Source organism: Sinocyclocheilus anshuiensis, unplaced genomic scaffold, assembly GCF_001515605.1.
Source record: "Sinocyclocheilus anshuiensis isolate Anshui unplaced genomic scaffold, SAMN03320099.WGS_v1.1 scaffold286, whole genome shotgun sequence".
NCBI classification, from domain to species: Eukaryota; Metazoa; Chordata; class Actinopteri; order Cypriniformes; family Cyprinidae; genus Sinocyclocheilus; species Sinocyclocheilus anshuiensis.
In genome coordinates, this window is record NW_015544135.1 from 185,739 (window position 1) to 203,468 (window position 17,730).

At 38.2% G+C, this 17,730-nt stretch overlaps 2 protein-coding genes across 2 annotated transcripts in view; one reads left to right on the forward strand and one right to left on the reverse strand.

The window, feature by feature from the left end:
• The first annotated feature begins 1,180 nt into the window (after window positions 1–1,180).
• On the forward strand, window positions 1,181–5,642 carry tmem170a (transmembrane protein 170A). Its single transcript, XM_016494647.1, has 3 exons — window positions 1,181–1,638; window positions 2,758–2,928; window positions 3,842–5,642. Exons 1-3 carry the CDS (start codon window positions 1,497–1,499, stop codon window positions 3,970–3,972), a joined length of 444 nt encoding a protein of 147 aa, XP_016350133.1. The 5' UTR covers window positions 1,181–1,496; the 3' UTR covers window positions 3,973–5,642.
• Window positions 5,643–8,211: 2,569 nt separating this feature from the next.
• carmil2 (capping protein regulator and myosin 1 linker 2) overlaps window positions 8,212–17,730 on the reverse strand; it is a 51,656-nt gene continuing 42,137 nt past the window's right edge. The window contains 8 exon segments of the mRNA XM_016494650.1: window positions 8,212–8,564; window positions 8,797–8,901; window positions 10,331–10,438; window positions 12,903–13,253; window positions 13,541–13,609; window positions 14,803–14,839; window positions 15,246–15,350; window positions 17,238–17,729. Of these exon segments, the coding sequence (XP_016350136.1) occupies window positions 8,350–8,564; window positions 8,797–8,901; window positions 10,331–10,438; window positions 12,903–13,253; window positions 13,541–13,609; window positions 14,803–14,839; window positions 15,246–15,350; window positions 17,238–17,729 (1,482 nt within the window). The 3' untranslated portion in view covers window positions 8,212–8,349.

A 17,730-nucleotide genomic window follows, 5' to 3' on the forward strand; every position in this document is an offset into this window, starting at 1 on the left:
TATAGCTGGTGATGGGTCCTTACAAGGTTTCCTTATCAGTATAACTATTGCTTCTTTCCAAGCCTTTGGCAATCTTGCCTCCACCCATACTCTATTATAAAGTTGTAGTAACTTCAAAAGCGCTCTTTCCCCCAATTTTTTAACATCACATAGCTTATCTTATCTTTCCCTGGGGATGATGGTTTTGATCTTTTTATTGCTCTCATCATCTCTTCCAGTGTAAATGGTTCATTAGTTGTGCTATCTACTTCATCCTTCCTTTCTGTTATTCCTGGATATTGACTTAACTTACTTTCTCTTCTTTTCCTTTCCTCCTCTGATAGATTTTCCGAACTATGTATCTTTGCGAATGCTTTTGCCATACTCTCTGCCTTTTCCCACTTCAAGTTCTTTGCTAGATTGTACCAACCTTCTGCTAAAAAACAATGACAGAAAATATTTTTAAAAATATGAATTAACAACAACAATAATAAACTAGGTTTTTGTTATTATTGAAGATAATTAAAGGTAAAATATTACTAAAATTAATAATAAAATGTAACTTACAAACTGAAATACGATAACAAAATTATTCATATTCTGCCTTCCTTGCTCTTGTATTCTATTACATAAATATTATATACATTTTCACAATGTGCTGCCTTGTGCTAATTACAATGACAATAAATAAATAAATGACAGAAAAATTTATTAAAATATTTTTTAAATTATTAAAAACAACAACAACAATGATAAACTGAGTTACTACTACTACTACTACTACTACTATTACTATTATTATTATTATTATTATTAAAGGTAAATAAAGGTCAAATATTGTATTATAAGGTCATTATAATAAATATATCAAATTAAAATAGAGTAAAGAAATTAATCAAATTAATTAAAAAGTAATACAATTCTGCCCTCCTGTCTCTTCTATTATAATTTCTTTGTATTTTTGTTATCTTTAATGTACCAACCTTGTGCTAAAAAACTAAAAATATTTATTAACAACAACAACGATAATAAACTGAATTATTATGGACAGTCCACAACATAAGATGGAATAAAATAAAATTAAATATAAATTATAATAAAACAAAACAAAATTATGTTCAATTTAGTCATTTCAGCTTAAACTTTCACATTCTATCCATTTGAAGTGAGAATCAGTTTTTACGTAAACCGAGAAGGGACATACTACAAACCGTACAGGCCCCGCCCATTCGCCTGTCGCAAATCGCAGGTGACAGCAAGATAATCTCAAACCAGACATAGTTGTGGTCGTTAAAATTACATTGTTCTCGTTTTTTGAACGGTCTTACAGAGCATCGGTAGTTTGACAGTGCTTTCAGTTTAATGAAAGTAAATCCGCGCACTCATCTCATCGGGTTTCCGCAGTTCAAATGGACGTTCATGCAGATGGATGAGCATCTGTGCTAAAAACAAACGCTCAGCTCAAGCCCACATTCCATTTCTAATGCTGTTATTCGGATTTGACACTTTCCTCACGCATGATCGCGCCGTTGATCTTAAGAGAAATGCAGGACGAATATAACGTAGGATTCGTGAAGCAGATCCTCAGTTTGAATTTGGTGCCGAGGAAAAATGTCACCAACTGCGGGAGGAACGACACCTCTCTGTGCGATTTTTCCGGTGAGTTTTAACACCACAGCAGACATCACACATCATTTCGATCGGTTTATGATAGTACTACTATCTGACACTATTATTGTGTTGTATGATTCGCATTGCACTGAAAAGCGGTCAGGCTTTCAAACGGATAATGGGTTAGCAACTAATGCTAGTTTGTTAGCTTGTCCGGCTAATGTTAAATGTGTTTGGATGCTTGTGTTTGCTAAAATTATGGTGTTATTGGGAAATTACGGTCAATAACTTTATATATGTACAGATATTTTTATCTGTCTGTTTATATGACTGTCTGTTTTTCTGTCTATTTACCTGCATAGTAGTTCTATCTTGTTTGTTAGTATATCTATAGACAGGCAGACAGAACGACAGACAGACATACAGAGGACAGGTATTTCTACATAGAGATACGCAAAAAGACATCTATCTATCTATCTATCTATCTATCTATCTTTAGACAGACAGCATGACAGATATTACTACAGAAAGATAGGCATATAAACATTTATCTGTCTGTTCTGTCTATCATTAGACGGACAGACACAATGACAGATATTATTACAGATCAACTGATAGACATCCGGTAGATAGATATTTATCTATCTTTCTGTCATTCTATAAGCTACTAGTAATGTCTGTCTGTCTATCTATCAAACTGTTGTTCTATCTATATCCATGTCTATCTGTCTATCCATCTATTTATATATCAATGTATCTGTCTAACCATCTATGTGTGCATCGGTCAATCCATTCATTTATTCATCTGTCTGCCTGTCATTCTGTCTGAACATTTAGGCCTATCTGTGTGTCTATCTGTCTACCCATTCATTCATCCATCGCTCTACCTGACCTGTCTGTCTGTCTGTCTGTCTATCTTCTTCAAGTTGTGTGATTTAATTACATATTTCCATATTCAATTTACAGTATTACAGGGTTGTAATGTATTATAACTAATGACGCTTCACCACTAACAAACAGTCCAAATTTCCACGATGCCAGTCATTGAGATCTTTTCTAAGGTTACGTGGGAGATGTTTACATCACAGGTGTGGGGAGGTTTGATAGACTGTTGCCTGATCTTCAGGCTTTGAATGTGTTTCTGAATGTGATGTCTTGCTTTGGCAGAGATGTGGTATGGGGTGTTCCTGTGGGCTGTTGTCTCCTCATTGGTGTTCCACCTGCCTGCTGCCCTCCTGGCTCTGGCAACCCTCCGCAGACATAAGATGGCACGATTTTTCCCAGTCGGCATCCTGCTAATGGGCCTCACCGGCCCGCTGTTTGGAGGTGTTCTTACTAGTATGTAGCTTGTTTTTTTGATCTAGCTACATCTGAGATATGTCATAATGAATATGAAAAGCATGTAGACCAGGGGTGTCAAATCCAGCTCTTAAAGGGCCACTGTCCTGCAGAGTTTAGCTCCCCAATTAAACACACCTGAACCAAAGTAATCAAGGCCTTCGGGATTACTATGGCGCTTTTCCACTGCGTGGTACGACTTGGCTCTGCACGGCTCGGCTCGCGTTTCCACTGAAGTTTAGTACCGCTTTAGAGTGGGTGGGATTATTCACGTCGTTATAGCTGCGCCACCTCTACTGCCGTGACTCCTGAAAAACTTTTTCATTCCGCGTCGCCCCATCAAGCTCTCGCTGGATCCGCTCCTCTGCTATTAACGAGAGGAATGTCTGTACAGACCACGAAACAGCCATTATTTGGTTGTTAAAATGTACGCTCATTCAAAACAGTTGCATTCGATCCTTCGCTGGCTGTGCTGATTTAAATCTAGCGGTTCTGTTGTGTCTCGTGTTGCAAGTTCAGCGGCGCAGGTAGTGACGATTCTCTCTGGCCAATCAGTGATCAGCAGAGTTTACACATCACGGTTTGGTAACGGTACGGTTCGCTTGGAACCTCAACCGAGGTGGTACTGAAAAAAGTACCAGATACTGTACCCAGTGGAAAACCCCCCAAAAGTGAACCGTACCGTGCCGTACCATGCAGTGGAAAAGCGCCACTACAGTCTTCCAGATTGATATGTTGGGGCAAGTTGGAGCTAAATTCTGCAGGACGTTGGCCCTCCAGGACCAGGATTGGACACCCCTGATCTAGACATACAAAATGTTGGTATTTAGTCATTTATTTTGACATTTAATGATTAAATAGTCACTAAATATTTTACTTGTATGCTATACATATCAATATAAATGTCTTACAGGTGCAGCCATAGCAGGAGTTTATAAAGCGGCTGGGAAGAGCATGTTTTCCTTGGAGGCCTTGGTGTTTGGAGTAGGACAGTCGTTGTGTGTATTTATCATTTCCTTCTTCAGAGTGCTGGCTACCCTGTAGCACTAAGACTTTGGCACACCAGGCTGCCATCACAAGGAGAGGAAGCGGTTCAGTCACCTGGGCGTCATATGCAAAACATGGAGGCCTTACTTCCCAAACAGTCCCAACAACTTGTTTCCTTTGATACAGAGCTATGGTATTTTTTCCAAACGGGTTTCTGATGAGTTCTTCGAGTAACATGGGACTTTTCATTTGAAAAGGAAACATTACCACTACCTTTAAAGCAGAGCTAGCCTTGCGTTACAGGTGGAGTCATCTTGCACATGTGTATTTTTTTTAATTAATCATTATAAATGATATTTTGTTGGTTGATTTCTTTTCATTTTCCTTTCTTAACACTTAATTTGTCTTTTATAAAGTTTTGGATGAGGTAAAGACTCACTTGATGTACATACTAAAGCCCATTCCAGCTTGCCCATAAATTATGCTTGAGAGGATCAACTTGCATTCACTTTGCACTGATTATATGAATCCATTAGGCCAAAGGCTAGAAATTTAAATTTGTTTCTCTACTTCACAATGTTTTATATGTATATATGCCTCTGACTGTGGGCATATTTCAAGAGATTACAGTTGAACACACTTGTGTGTGGACTTTGACATTGTAATCGTTTCATGGCGTAAGATTTCCTGCTGGAGTTAAGTAGCTTTTGTTGGTTAAATTACATATTTGTGACCTGTTTTTACGTTCAAAGTCATTAAGAATTTGTTTTTCAAGTGGGCTCCAGGATTTGGCCTTCACATTGTTATTTCTGTATATATTAAGAGTGATAAAATGTTGCTTTGACACTTATTTGCCCATAAGATTCTGTATGTGGCAGCCTCACCTCTTATGCCTAACGTGTGAATATAAAACAGATTTCAGCTGAATCCATCGTAGAATCACTTAAACCTTCACCAAAGAAATGATGAACACTATTCTACAGCCGTTATACATCGCAGACACTGTTATTTTTAGAAAAATCTCATGTGGAAAGATCAAACGGAATTACTATAGAATGTACAAAATTATAATATCAGAATCAGAAACCCAAGTGTATGTACAGAAGTATATAAAATAAGATGCTTAAGTTGCAAAAATATGTACTCACACATGTAGATGTTCTCCCTGTCTTCTTGTTCAGTAACTACATTATCAGCAAGACGTGTAATTCTGAAACTGATATGAATATGATCTTAACACACAGTAGCAGAGTTTTTAGCCTGACATCTAAACCAAACTTATTTCTCAAATATAAGTTTCACATTTCTTCAGTATAAGCATTTGTAGACTTGTGTTCTCCCATATTCAAGCCCTCAGGAAGTTCTTGTGTTCTGGAAGATTCATTCAAAACTTGTGTGGTGTGAGTAAATGTAAATCAGACTAATCTTTTTATGACTGGAGCTCTAACATTAGTGGGACGCACTGAAAGCTATGCTTTATTCGTCTGAGCCTATGGTCTCTCAATTGCACAAATGGATTTATTTTTCTAAAGACCAATCATTGGTGGAGTGACTGTTCATTGTTTTTGTGGTTTGTCTTTGATTGTATGGTCTTCTTGAGAAATGGATTTACTCTTTACAACGTGATACTTTCCGGTTATTTCTTTTTCTGGGCAAGTTTAATTTCCTTATTGTATAATAAGTGCCAATTGCTAGTATTTTCATGAAATAAAATGGTTTAGATTATAATAACACCCCCTTGTTATTGTGATTTGCTGTCCTGTGGGTTTGGTGTAATATTGGCCAGTAAGTTAAATGTGTGCTTTGGACATGAAAATAACTGCTGAAAGAGTAGTAAAGACAATTTGGTTGTATAAATGGAGGGTGGTTTACTCACGCCACTCTCATCTGTGGTTTAGTGCAGCTTCTGTGTTCTCCAGCACTTCCACACTCACAGATGGCTCTCCTGTGTTCCATTAACATTCACCGGCCAAATCTGCACACCCGCCACTTGCTGCGTACTGGAGGGAGTAACACGCTGTCGAAACACACATGGAATGATGACTCAAAGCATGTGGGCTTTTCTGCTAACAGAGCCTGGTTAAACTAGAATAAAAGAACATTAGGCCTATAATAAGAAGAGTAGAACAGTATTTTGGAATATGAAAGCCGTTAGTTACCATAACAGGTTTGGAAACACTGATTTTAGTGTCATTTTCATAATTACCTTAAATATAAGAGGAAAGCATTTGGCTGGTGTTTGTCATGTAATATGACCTGAAAGGTCAACCAAAATGTATTTTGTAATCTCAAAAATTACTTCATAATTCTAAGTTCCTTTCCTTTTTAGCCATTGTAGATGAAGTATAAAGCTATTTCATAAAATTCATATGATGTAATACATGTTTTAAAGGGGTCATATGATGCGATTTCAATTTTTCCTTTCTCTTTGGAGTGTTACAAGCTCTTGGTGCATAAAGAAGATCTGTAAAGTTGCAAAGACTAAAGTCTCAAATCCAAAGAGATATTCTTTATAAAAGTTAAGAGTCAACCACGCCTACCTAAAACGGCTCGTTCTAACACGCCCTCACATGTCTACGTCACGATGTGGGAAGATTTGCATAACGCCGCCGCAAAGAAAGAAGGCATAACTTTTATTCTCGCTGTAGTATTGTTGTTGCCGCCGCCGCCATGTCGTGAAGGCGCGCAAGCCCGCCGGACGCTCCTTCGTCGAATCCGCCGCCCGCTTCTGCTCACTCAAGCCGACCTCCGCTCACTCTAGGCCGCAGCTCACTCTAGGCCTCCGCTTACTCAAGGCCACCATGTGTGACGCTGTTTCGTTGTGAAAGCGAAACTACTTTGTTTGGCCTTCCAAAAGAGGACATGACTAGAAATCAGTGGTTAAGTTGTATTTACAACACTGTTCCAGAACAGTTCAAGCCAAATATTCAGATGTGTGCAGCGCATTTGATGGAGGACTGTTTCCTGATCCTGGTAGAGTAGACTACAATGCCGGCTGTTGTGACTCACAGACTGTAAGTACGTTTTTTATATTTAAAGAATTTGTCGCTGACGATTCCAACGCGAGTTTTGAGCAGTGTAGAGTAGCACTTGTTGTTTGTCGTTTCTCCGATCACAAATGCAGACATGGTTTTATGTTTACGTGGTGCGATGCAACGCATCGCGTAAAAAGACAGTATAAATCATTATAATCCGTAATTATGTCCCCACTGGATGCAACAAATGCCTCATTTATAATGGGTTTTCATAGAGGAGAAACATGGTACATGTATCTACTGTAATTACGACAATCAGATATTTTCGACAGTTAGTTCCACTCTGTTACCTGTAGGGGGCTCCAAAGTCCCAAAATTCCCCAAAATTAAGCCTATAGCGTTAGTTCTGGCAGGTAACAGAGTCAAGCTTGCATCGGCTGACTCTCAGCTTATCACATCTACCTATAGGAATACGACACCTATCACGGCATTCCTATATAAGCTCTGTTCAGTATTATTTAGCAGCTTTTTCACTTGCTCATGAGCAAATTGCCCTCCTCCATCCCCAACTCCTCCTTTCGCCACAGTCAGGACTTGGCTTTCTGATATCCCTCGTTGAATCAGACTCCTTTTATCTTAAATAATGTTGTTACACACTTAAATATCATTAAGTACATTAATGATATCTGCTTTGTTCTATTCTGTTTAGCCTAGGGGGGGTTATAATTGCTGCTCTCCCTGCTCATTCATTGCATGGATGGGCCGGGAGTTTTTACCCAGAACAGAACCATACCGCCAAACCAAATTGTATGCTAAGTGTCAATCATTTTGACGATAGTGGTCCTGACAGAACTACATACAGTTGCTTTAAAGCGATAGTTCACCCAAAAATAAAAAATTCTGTCTTCATTTACTCACCCTAAAGTTGTTTCAAACCTGTATAAGTTTCTTCTGTTGAACACAAAAGAACATATTTTGAAGAATGCTGGTTATCAAACAGTTGACGGTAACCATTGACTTTCATGGTATCTGAAAAAAAATGCAGTGGAAGTCAATGGTTACTGTCAACTGTTGTTTTTTTTTGTTGTTTTAGTTTTACCAACATTCTTCAAAATATGTTCTGTTCAACAGAAGAAAGCAACTCATACAGGTTTAGAACTATCACTTCAAGTTTAATCAAATCCCTGCCAAGCGTTTTATTGCCAAACATTCGAGTTGAGCTAAGAGAAACTGGTATTTTTGAGAAAGGGAAGAGAGACAAGCATGTTCGCATCCATGAAAAAGCCAGGACTCGTAATGACACGAACAGAATTCACTTTTTAATCATTATTAACAAGTATAGGTGTTGATTTACTCTTTTTTTTTTTTTTTAAACGCATTTGTTCATAATTAATCCTTTTGTACATAATCTGGCGTGCAAGGCAAAGGTACACATGATAGAAAATAGATTTGCGCAGGGTCAGTCCATGTGCATCTCAGGTGAAGGGGATTCAGTTCTTTGGTCTGATGTTTCTCCCTGCATTGTGTGCTCCTCTGAGACTGTCTCCCCCCTCTCCTGGTTGGTCACTTGCTCGCTGAGCTCGGATGGGCTCTGCTCTGATTGGCTGTCTGTGACTGTTGTGCTGTTTGCCTCATCGACCTGTCCAGTGCCGTCTTCCTTTTCCCCAGATTTCACTGTGAATGCACATGATGGACACGTAAGCACGACACCTAATTGAAGTACTGTACAAACTGTATAAATAGTTTGGTACACAAATATCTCACGCAGACTATAGAAACTATAGACTATATTTACATTAAAATTTTACAGAAAGTTACTATATAGGCATAGATTTAAATACATCTATATACATCTCAGGTTTCTTCTCATGGTGTTGGAGTAGAGTTAATCTCTTCCTCCTCTCACCTTCCTCACCCTCTGGTAAATCCTCTGAGCAGGGCATCAGTTCTCCCAGGTTCACTCGCTTCCGCCCCGGTGACCTCTGCCGTCTTGGCAGCACAGCCTTTAGCTCTAAGAGAGGCCATAATAACTGGCATTATTGAAAAGTGCCATACAGTAGATTTGTTGCTTGCAGAAAAAATAAAAAAGCGAACAGAAAGAAATGCATTTTGTGTTTTAACCCAAGAAATCAGCATCAACATTTGTGTCTTTTAGTCTATGTCTTTTAGATTTTAATTCATTTACTATACCATTCAAAAGTGTGGGGTCAGTAAGATTTTTTAAAGAAATTATTACTTTTACCCAGCAAGGATGCATTGAATGTATCAAAAATGGTAGTGAAGACATTTATTTTAATTTAATTAATTTAATTTAATGTTGCCAAAAAGTTATATTTCAAACAAATGCAATTCGTTTGAACTATTTTATTCGTCAAACAATGTATCACAGTTTCCACAAAAATACTAATCAGCAACTATTTTCTGCATTGATGATAAGAAATGGCTTTTGAACAGCAAATCAGCATATTAGAAAGATTTCTGAAGGATCATGTGACACTGAAGACTGGAGCAATGGCTGCTGAAAACTAATTTTTAAATTTCATATTTGAAATTGTAGTAATATTTTCACAATTTCACTGTATTATTGATCAAATAATTGCAGCCTTGATGATCACAAGAGACTTCTTTCGAAAACATCTTACCAACCCCAACTGTTGGTATGTACACTATATGGACAAAAGTATTGGGACACCCCCTTCTTTAGAACAGATAAAAGCACTTCCATAACTGTGGCAACAAAGATGGAAACACAATATATGTATTTAAAAATTATATTTCCATCTCTGTTGCAACAGTTTTGGAAGTGTCTAAAATGACTGTTCCCACATGTACAAGTCATTGGTGTTTGGTGATGAGTTTTTGGCTCAAGGTCTGCATTTAAAGTCACACCAGAGATGTTCAGCTGAGATTAGGACTTGGCTTTATGCAGACCAGTCAAGTTCTTCCACACTGACTGAATCAATCATTTCTTTTTGAGCCTTGTCTTATACACAGAGGCATTGCCATGTTAGAATAGAAAAGTGTCCTGTCCAGTGTACTGTTGCTATAAAATTAGAAGCACACAGTTTCCTAGAATATCATTATATGCTTTAACATTAAGATTTGTACTCATGGAAATGACTAAAGTAGCCAAACCTGTTCATTAGAAGGGGGTGTCCCAATACTTTTGTCAATGCTAAATGCTAAATAGCGAAATGCTAATTGCCTCCAAAAAGTTGCATGACACATTCTCTCCAATAAAATACTCTCCAGTATGACAATGTCCGTCCTCCTTAAAATACCTGACTAGGAATAACATCAGCAGCTAGCAACATCATCTTATTCAAAACATCGCTCTCATTTAACATGAACAGGATTATTCAGAGCGCTGTTTAGAAACACGTAAATGTGAATGCAACTGACATATTGTGAGTGACAGGTATGAGACATCAGATGCTCACCCTCAGGGTCAAGCATGGCGGCGTGTTGGAGGAGAGAGTCCTCATGGACAGACACAGCACGGCGCTGGGGAGAGGGCTTCATGCGGGGCCGTGGTATAGGGAGGGTCTCTATGAGAGGAAATACGGTCAGACTGTGTCCGTTCTTATAAAAGACATGAATATAAGACAGCGCAGGGTCTTCGAGGCTGTTTTATGCCTTTTATTATATATGACGGGGAGGATTGACAGTGGGAATGAGGGAAATCGGGAAACAATACAGTCAGGATTCAAACCTGTGACCCTTTATGTCATGAGTGTATGTGCTACCACCACGCCACAGATATGAACCATCACAAGGTTCATAACAGATTCACAAATGAGAAAAGTATCTGTATCGGGATGTATGGATGTAGGGTGGAACTTGAATGAAAATCAAGAAAAAAATGACTGGCTGCTTATTGTCCACAGAAAATGCTGACACATACACAACACTTGATACCGCCAAGGGACGTTCAGCTTATCACATTATCACAATATTCATATTCTCAGTTATGTGGTTATTGCGCTAAGATAACATTTGGAGCTACAAAGAGTATTTTGGACCAACACTCAAAGAATGAATGCATTTTCATCAGGGCCCATTTGCTGCATTGGCCTCACAAGCATTGAATTACATGACTGATGGGACAGGGCTAACTGAATTGTGTTCGGCCGAGCCCTGTAAGAGCCGGCAGACTCTGAGAGCTTTGAGGGAGGTGTTGAATGAAAACAGACACTAGTTGAGTCATTATGTGGCCCTACTTTAGTATTATAAATTTGTTTAGACGGTGATGGATATCATAAAGGCCAATCTTGTGTACATGCATGAGACAAAGTGAAAAGTAAGAAACAGAACAGGAGATAGATAGGTTGTGAATAAATTAAAGGGATGTTCAAAAAATCTGAATGGTAACTTGCCTTCTTACATTTTTCTTTAAAAGATCCGGCTCATAGGAATCGTTCATTTTGAAAATCAGACTACACTGGTTGTGCTGATTCATTAAAAAGAACCTGCTCACAAAAGTGCATATGATGATGTGCTATGTTTGAAGTTTTCTGAAGTGGAACAGACAATTAAATCGGTATTTATTTACTAATAATAGTGTCCTCTCTAAAACAAAATAAGCTAAGGATTTTGACAGACTGTCACTGTATGGACAAAAAAATGTTCAGCTGAAAAAACAGAGCTGGGTAGTAACCGATTACATGTAATTACATGTAAATCAGACTACAGTTGCTTTTTTATTGATTACATGATTACATATTATTCACACAATCCCAATAAATTATTTATAATTTATCGATTCTCCCTAATTCCGCTTTTTCATCTTTTAAATGTTCCTTTCTAATATATACACTCAGAAATTTTTCCAGTTTTGTGGACATTCACACAAAGACCAGTCACACAGCATTTGGCCACTGGATTTACAAAAATCATTTCAGGTTTAAGAAGTGTTTCAGCATTACTACTGATAAACTTAAATTTTTATTTGAATTATCAAATATAGGTTATTTAATCATGTATTACTATGTCTTTGGAAGGCCTTTGTCTTTCAAACACATTAAAGTGCAAAAATTCACGTTATTTACATAATGCAGGGATTCCCAAACTATATTTGTCATCTGAACCTCATTTACCTAATATATTTACTTGATGTGCTCCTGAGATTTTAAAATAAATAAATTTAAAATACATTTGCATGCTCATGGTTCTCTGACGTTGAAAGGTTTCTCTTTTTTATTTAGTAAGTGTTTTATTTTAATTGATGTTATTTTAAAATTATTTATTTTTATTTTACATTTTTATGTTTTAATTAATTATGAGATTTTCATTGAATTCACAAACCCCCTGCAGTTCCTTCACGAATCCCAGTTTGGGAAACCTTGACGTCATGTCATGTTTAATGAACTTCATGTTCTTAATAACAACGAATGGAATATATTTTCTTACTCTTTGTATTTTTATATCAATATGGTACAAGATTATCCTATTTAAACCAATGTGATAAACGAAATAGGTCTAAAGTAATCTGAAAGTAATCTAAAAGTAGTCCGATTATATTACCTAAAATGTGTAAGGCAATGAATTACGAACTACAATTTTTGTCATGTAATTTGGAATCAGTAATGGACTACAATTTGTAAGTAATCTACCAAGCTCTGTGAAAAAATATCTGCATACTGAAATAGCATTCGAAAAGATGTGAGGACCCTGTTGAAAAAAACATCATATGCTGGTTAGGTATGTTTTGAAGAATGGCTGCTGGTTTGAGCTGGTTTAAGCTGGTCCTTAGTTGGTCATGAGCTGGTTTAAGCTGGTCCTGAGCTGGTTAAGAGCTGGTCCTCAGCAGGACCAGCTACCATGCTTCAAAACATACCTAACCAGCATATGCTGTTTTTTTCAACAGGGGATGAGAAAACATTTAGATCATTTTCATTTAGTTTAAATTTTCACTATCCTTCTAAAAACAAGTTTAAAATAGCGTTATGTAAAAACTGGCCATCCAAAGCCTGCATGCCCCATCATCCCCACTAGACTGACAGAGAGGCAAACCTTCAGTGACGGATTGTGCTCTCTCTGAGCGCTCTCTGATATCCGTTCTGAGAATCCTCCGTGGTGAGGGGGCTGGGGGCGTCTCTTTGCGGGGAGATGGGGTTGTAGGATCTTTCTCCTGAGGCTGGGAGAGAGAGATGGTCTCGGATACCTCTGCTTGGCCATCCTGAGAGGGGCTGGGGAGCTTGAGACTGGGCGTGGCCGTCTGTGCTGCCTCACTACCAGGAAGCAGAATGGGCTTCATGGCCGGTTTAGGGGGCAATGGGCCTATAGGACGCTCTGGAAGTAGCGGCTTTTCAGTACGGTGGAAGTCAGTAACACTTTGGGTCACTCGGGTTGGTCGCCTGGTGTCTGTAGAAAATAAGAGGTTTGAAATATTTTCTAAATGCATGTTATCTTATTGTGCACAAATTATCTATTGATATATTTCCTTTTTTAACCTTGTAAATCAAAATATCATAAATCAATCTTCGAGATCTTTTCTCTGGTGATGTATGCTAGATTTCTTTTGTTAGAACCTCGCCCTGCATTTTTTCTATCTACATCACAGAGGAAAATATCTGTCACTACTTTCGTTTCATCGCAACTTGTGCCTTGCTATGATGAAATTAAATGAAGCTGGGTGATTCCTTTCTTACCTGATGAGGTGGACATTGTGCGAGGTTTCATAAATGTAGGTGGCGGCTCAGGTTTGTCAAGTATTGCCCCTAAAAAGCAAGCAAAGTGTACTAAATAACAGAAAATGCTGCACATAAAATACATGCTGAGCTGTGCTAATGCATAAGAATAAATACACTGCAAATAGCTTAAGGAAAAGGATTTTATGGCTGAACCTGAAAACAGTGAAACTTCCCTTAAATTGGATTTAACACAATGCTGCAAGGTATTCTTGCTGTTTGTTTGTTTTAATCATAGCATTATGTGCAGACATATGGCCTTCTGCTAGACTTATATGTGAGAGTGATGTGTGGTATATATAGAGAGATGGTATATAGATACAAACACATTTAAATGGAATTAAAGGGGTCATATGACGATGCTAAAAATAACATTATTTTGTGTATTTGGTGTAATGCAATGTGTTTACGCGGTTTAAGGTTAAGAAAATATGTTATTTTCCATATACAGTACATTATTGTTGCTCTTCTTTCTGAAACATGTCAATTCTAACAAAGCTCATCATTCTGAAAAGGGAGGTGTGCTCTGATTGGCCAGCTATCCAGTGCATTGTGATTGGCCGAATACCTCAAGCGTGTGACGGAAATGTTACGCTCCTTACCATATTTGTAAACACAGCATCTCCATGACACGATGGTGGCGGCGGCAACAATACTACAGCGAGAATGAAAGTTACGCCTTCTTTCTTTGAGTAAACATTTGGGCGGTGTTATGCAAATCGCCCAACACAGTGACGTAGATATGTGGGGGCGTGTTTAAATTAGGCATTTTAGGAACGTGTGGACGAGTCTTAACTTTTATAAAGAATATCTCTGGGTTTGACACTTTAGTCTTCGCAACTTTACGGATCTTATATATGCACGAACAGCTTGTAACACTCCAAAGACAAAGGAAAACTTGAAATCACATCATATGACCCCTTTAAACATATCTGATTATTTAACAGCATTTAAATGAAAGCAAAGATTTGCAGTGTGAATTAAGAAAAGAAAGAAGAGAAACTATATTTGGCATCTCATAATCAGTGAATGGCCTAACCACATAGGAAGCACACATAGGCCACACTATGATGTCCCTCTTTAGCAGGCACACCTGAAACCCCAGAGCAGAAACACTGAGATCACCACTGTCAAAACACAGATGTGCTGATGCAGCACTATCTTGCAAATTCTCACATCCCAGCATGGAGAAGTACATACTGTAGCTGAGAAATGTGTCTTACCCTCAGAGTTGGCTTTCCTCAGCTCCTCATCCTTGCTCTGTAAGAGGATAAAACTGGTTTAAATAAGATGCCTAGTGAAGTAAGTGTATAATCTCTAATTCACCCAAACCCTTTTTCATGTAAAGAATAAGCGATGATTTTGATACTGTGGTTTTCGCAGAGTAAGCAAATCTTACTGGAGCAAGGTGTTTTTTCCTGATACAAGGCATTTCCGATAACAGTGAATTATTTATGACCGTTAATAAAGTTTAAAAGGTCTTCAGATAACAAAGTTGTTCAATTAATTTGGTTCAAAAGGGTACATGTTTTTCACATTAAAAGGTTGGACTGTTTGGCAACAACACACTACTAAAAACATAGCAAGTAAAGCAAAAAGCAAGTAGCAAAAACAAATATTTAACATCCCAGAAAGAAAATTGGAAGCATGAAATATCCGCACTTACCTGGCTCTGTTTGGTGTCAGTAGGAGATGTTTTGGTGACTCCCATGCGATGAAGCATGACATGGAGACGCTGTTCAAAGCTGGACGAGCTCTCTGAGGCATGTTTCTAGACAGTGACCAAAAATGTACCTTTTAGAATATTTTTGTACAAACAGCACAAGAAACATTTCTATCAATATTTATTCTAGGAGCTTTCAGAGCACTTTTTAGGAAGTGAAGTCAGCCGTACATTAAATAGTCAATAGGAACCTCTAAAACTGACGGCGCCCTCTCATCCAGAGGGATTTTGGATCAGCGACCAAACTATTTAATACTGGCTCACAGTTTTCAGCAGCTGACAAAAATCATATTATGCAACAACAGATGCTGCAAGAAAAACAATTTCAGTATCATGTTTATAAAATATTTTAGATGTGCTGATATTACATCACACCCACATTCACACTCTGACAATTTCAGTTCTGACACATTTATATATAGAGTAACAACAGTCTTTGCCAATGACGTCAAAGACTGTTCTGAGAACAAGAAAATGTGACAAAAGAAATGCAGATCACACAACTCAACACATGCTGTTACAGCAACAAAAAAGTACCATGTAGTTTTGTACATGCACCATGGTAAGATGGTTTTCTTTGTGTGTACATGAACATGGTAAACAACTACCACCATGATACAGTAAATATTGAAGTATCATGATACTGTCTTACCTCATTTTATATAATGAGATTTAATGGGGTAAGAAAAATACTCTCGATATAGAAATAATATGTAAGATATACTAGGGGTTGCACCGACTAGTCGACTTCAATGCTCTGCCATGACGCTTTAAGCTTGACGTCGACTAGTCGCTGGTCCTATAGAGGGCGCAACAGGATAAGAAATCTTTGAAGGACTTCCACATTTACGCCCCTTTTCCAAACAGTTCAAATGACAAATAAATGCATACTCAGAAAGCGCTCCACAAGACATGTGTGATTATATTACTGGATGCTCGAAATTGAACGGGAGAATGCACGTTTTAAACAGCTCATTGTACAGGTAAATTAATCGCCGTTCTAATCTAATGCGCTGCTGCACTGTAACGCACACACATAGACTACAGACAGTAGTGCGTACATCACGCGCACAGAGTCATTCAGCGCGGACATGTATTGTCAACACTGTTCTGTGATTTCTCAATAAAATAGCATAGAAACGGAAAAGTTCAAGCATATATTTCATAATAACTAAATTCCACAGCTTCACTAGTAGAGAGACGCTGCCAGGTAGAATGAATTCACACACGCAATCGCTCTCACTAATGCATTCATATTAATGTAATCTTTACTGTGCTACTTTATCTGTATCTGATTTAGAATGAGCAGAAATCTGTGAGAAATATAACGACCCAAAGACAAAAGAACTGATAAAAAAGCTGTTATAGGAGCAACAGCCATGTGGGCAGCGCTGTGTCATATGCCATAGCTGTGCACAAGCTGTTTATCACAGCTCCAGACTTATTTGTTCATTAATGACGTCATCAGCGACTAGTCGACTTTGACTCGACTTTCATCACATAAAGGTCGACTTCAAAAAAATCAGAAGTCGTTCAACCCCTAAGATATACCAGATCTACTATGTATATTAAGTATATTAATCTTGAATTAAATATTATAAAGATTTCGTTTTTTTTAATTTTATATCAAATCACATTCAGAACATACCATGATACTGCCACAGTAATTTTATTGTAAGGGATTCAATGAATACTTTTTACACAATATTTACTCAAAATGCACTTAAAATATCTAAAAACAGAAAATTTGCATTATGCATCAACTATGCTGTTAACAGATTTTGAATTTCTCTTAATGAGCCAATCAGCCTAGTAAGTCTATAATCTATAAATAACCAAATAGTCAAATTAATTGGCCGAGTCAATATATAATATCTATACAATATAAAATATACAATATCTAGTTTAACCCAATCAGAACCACTGCTCAATTACCTTTACTTGCGTGGCTGTGCCATCCTGCTCTGGCAAGACGTCTGAGAGCAGGATGAGGGACTGTGATTTGCCCTCCCTGAGAGAGCGACGGATGGGTTTGGGCCTCCGCTCTCCATCTGGGGTGCGGCTCTTCTCCAGGGTCCAGCTCTTCTCCCGCTCTGAGGGTGACACAACTGGGACTGGGCTGGGGGTTTTGGTGGGAGTGGGAGGTGCAGCAGGGGACAGTGCTGGGACCTCTTCGGTTTTGCTCGGGGAGGAGGCAGGAGGTGTGGGAGTGGATGCAGGTGGGGTCAGTACAGGTGTGGGGGCAGGTGAAGGAGCTCTGGGTGACATTTTGTCCTCAATAACTGGTGCAGTTGTTGTTGAATCTGTGATGGTGAGGATGGTGGTGGTGGCCGTGGTTGTGGCTGCCTTGACTATGTTTTCCTCATCCAGTTTCTCTTTGTCCCTCTCCTTTTCTTTCTCCTTCTCTCGTTCCCTCTCCTTTTCTCTT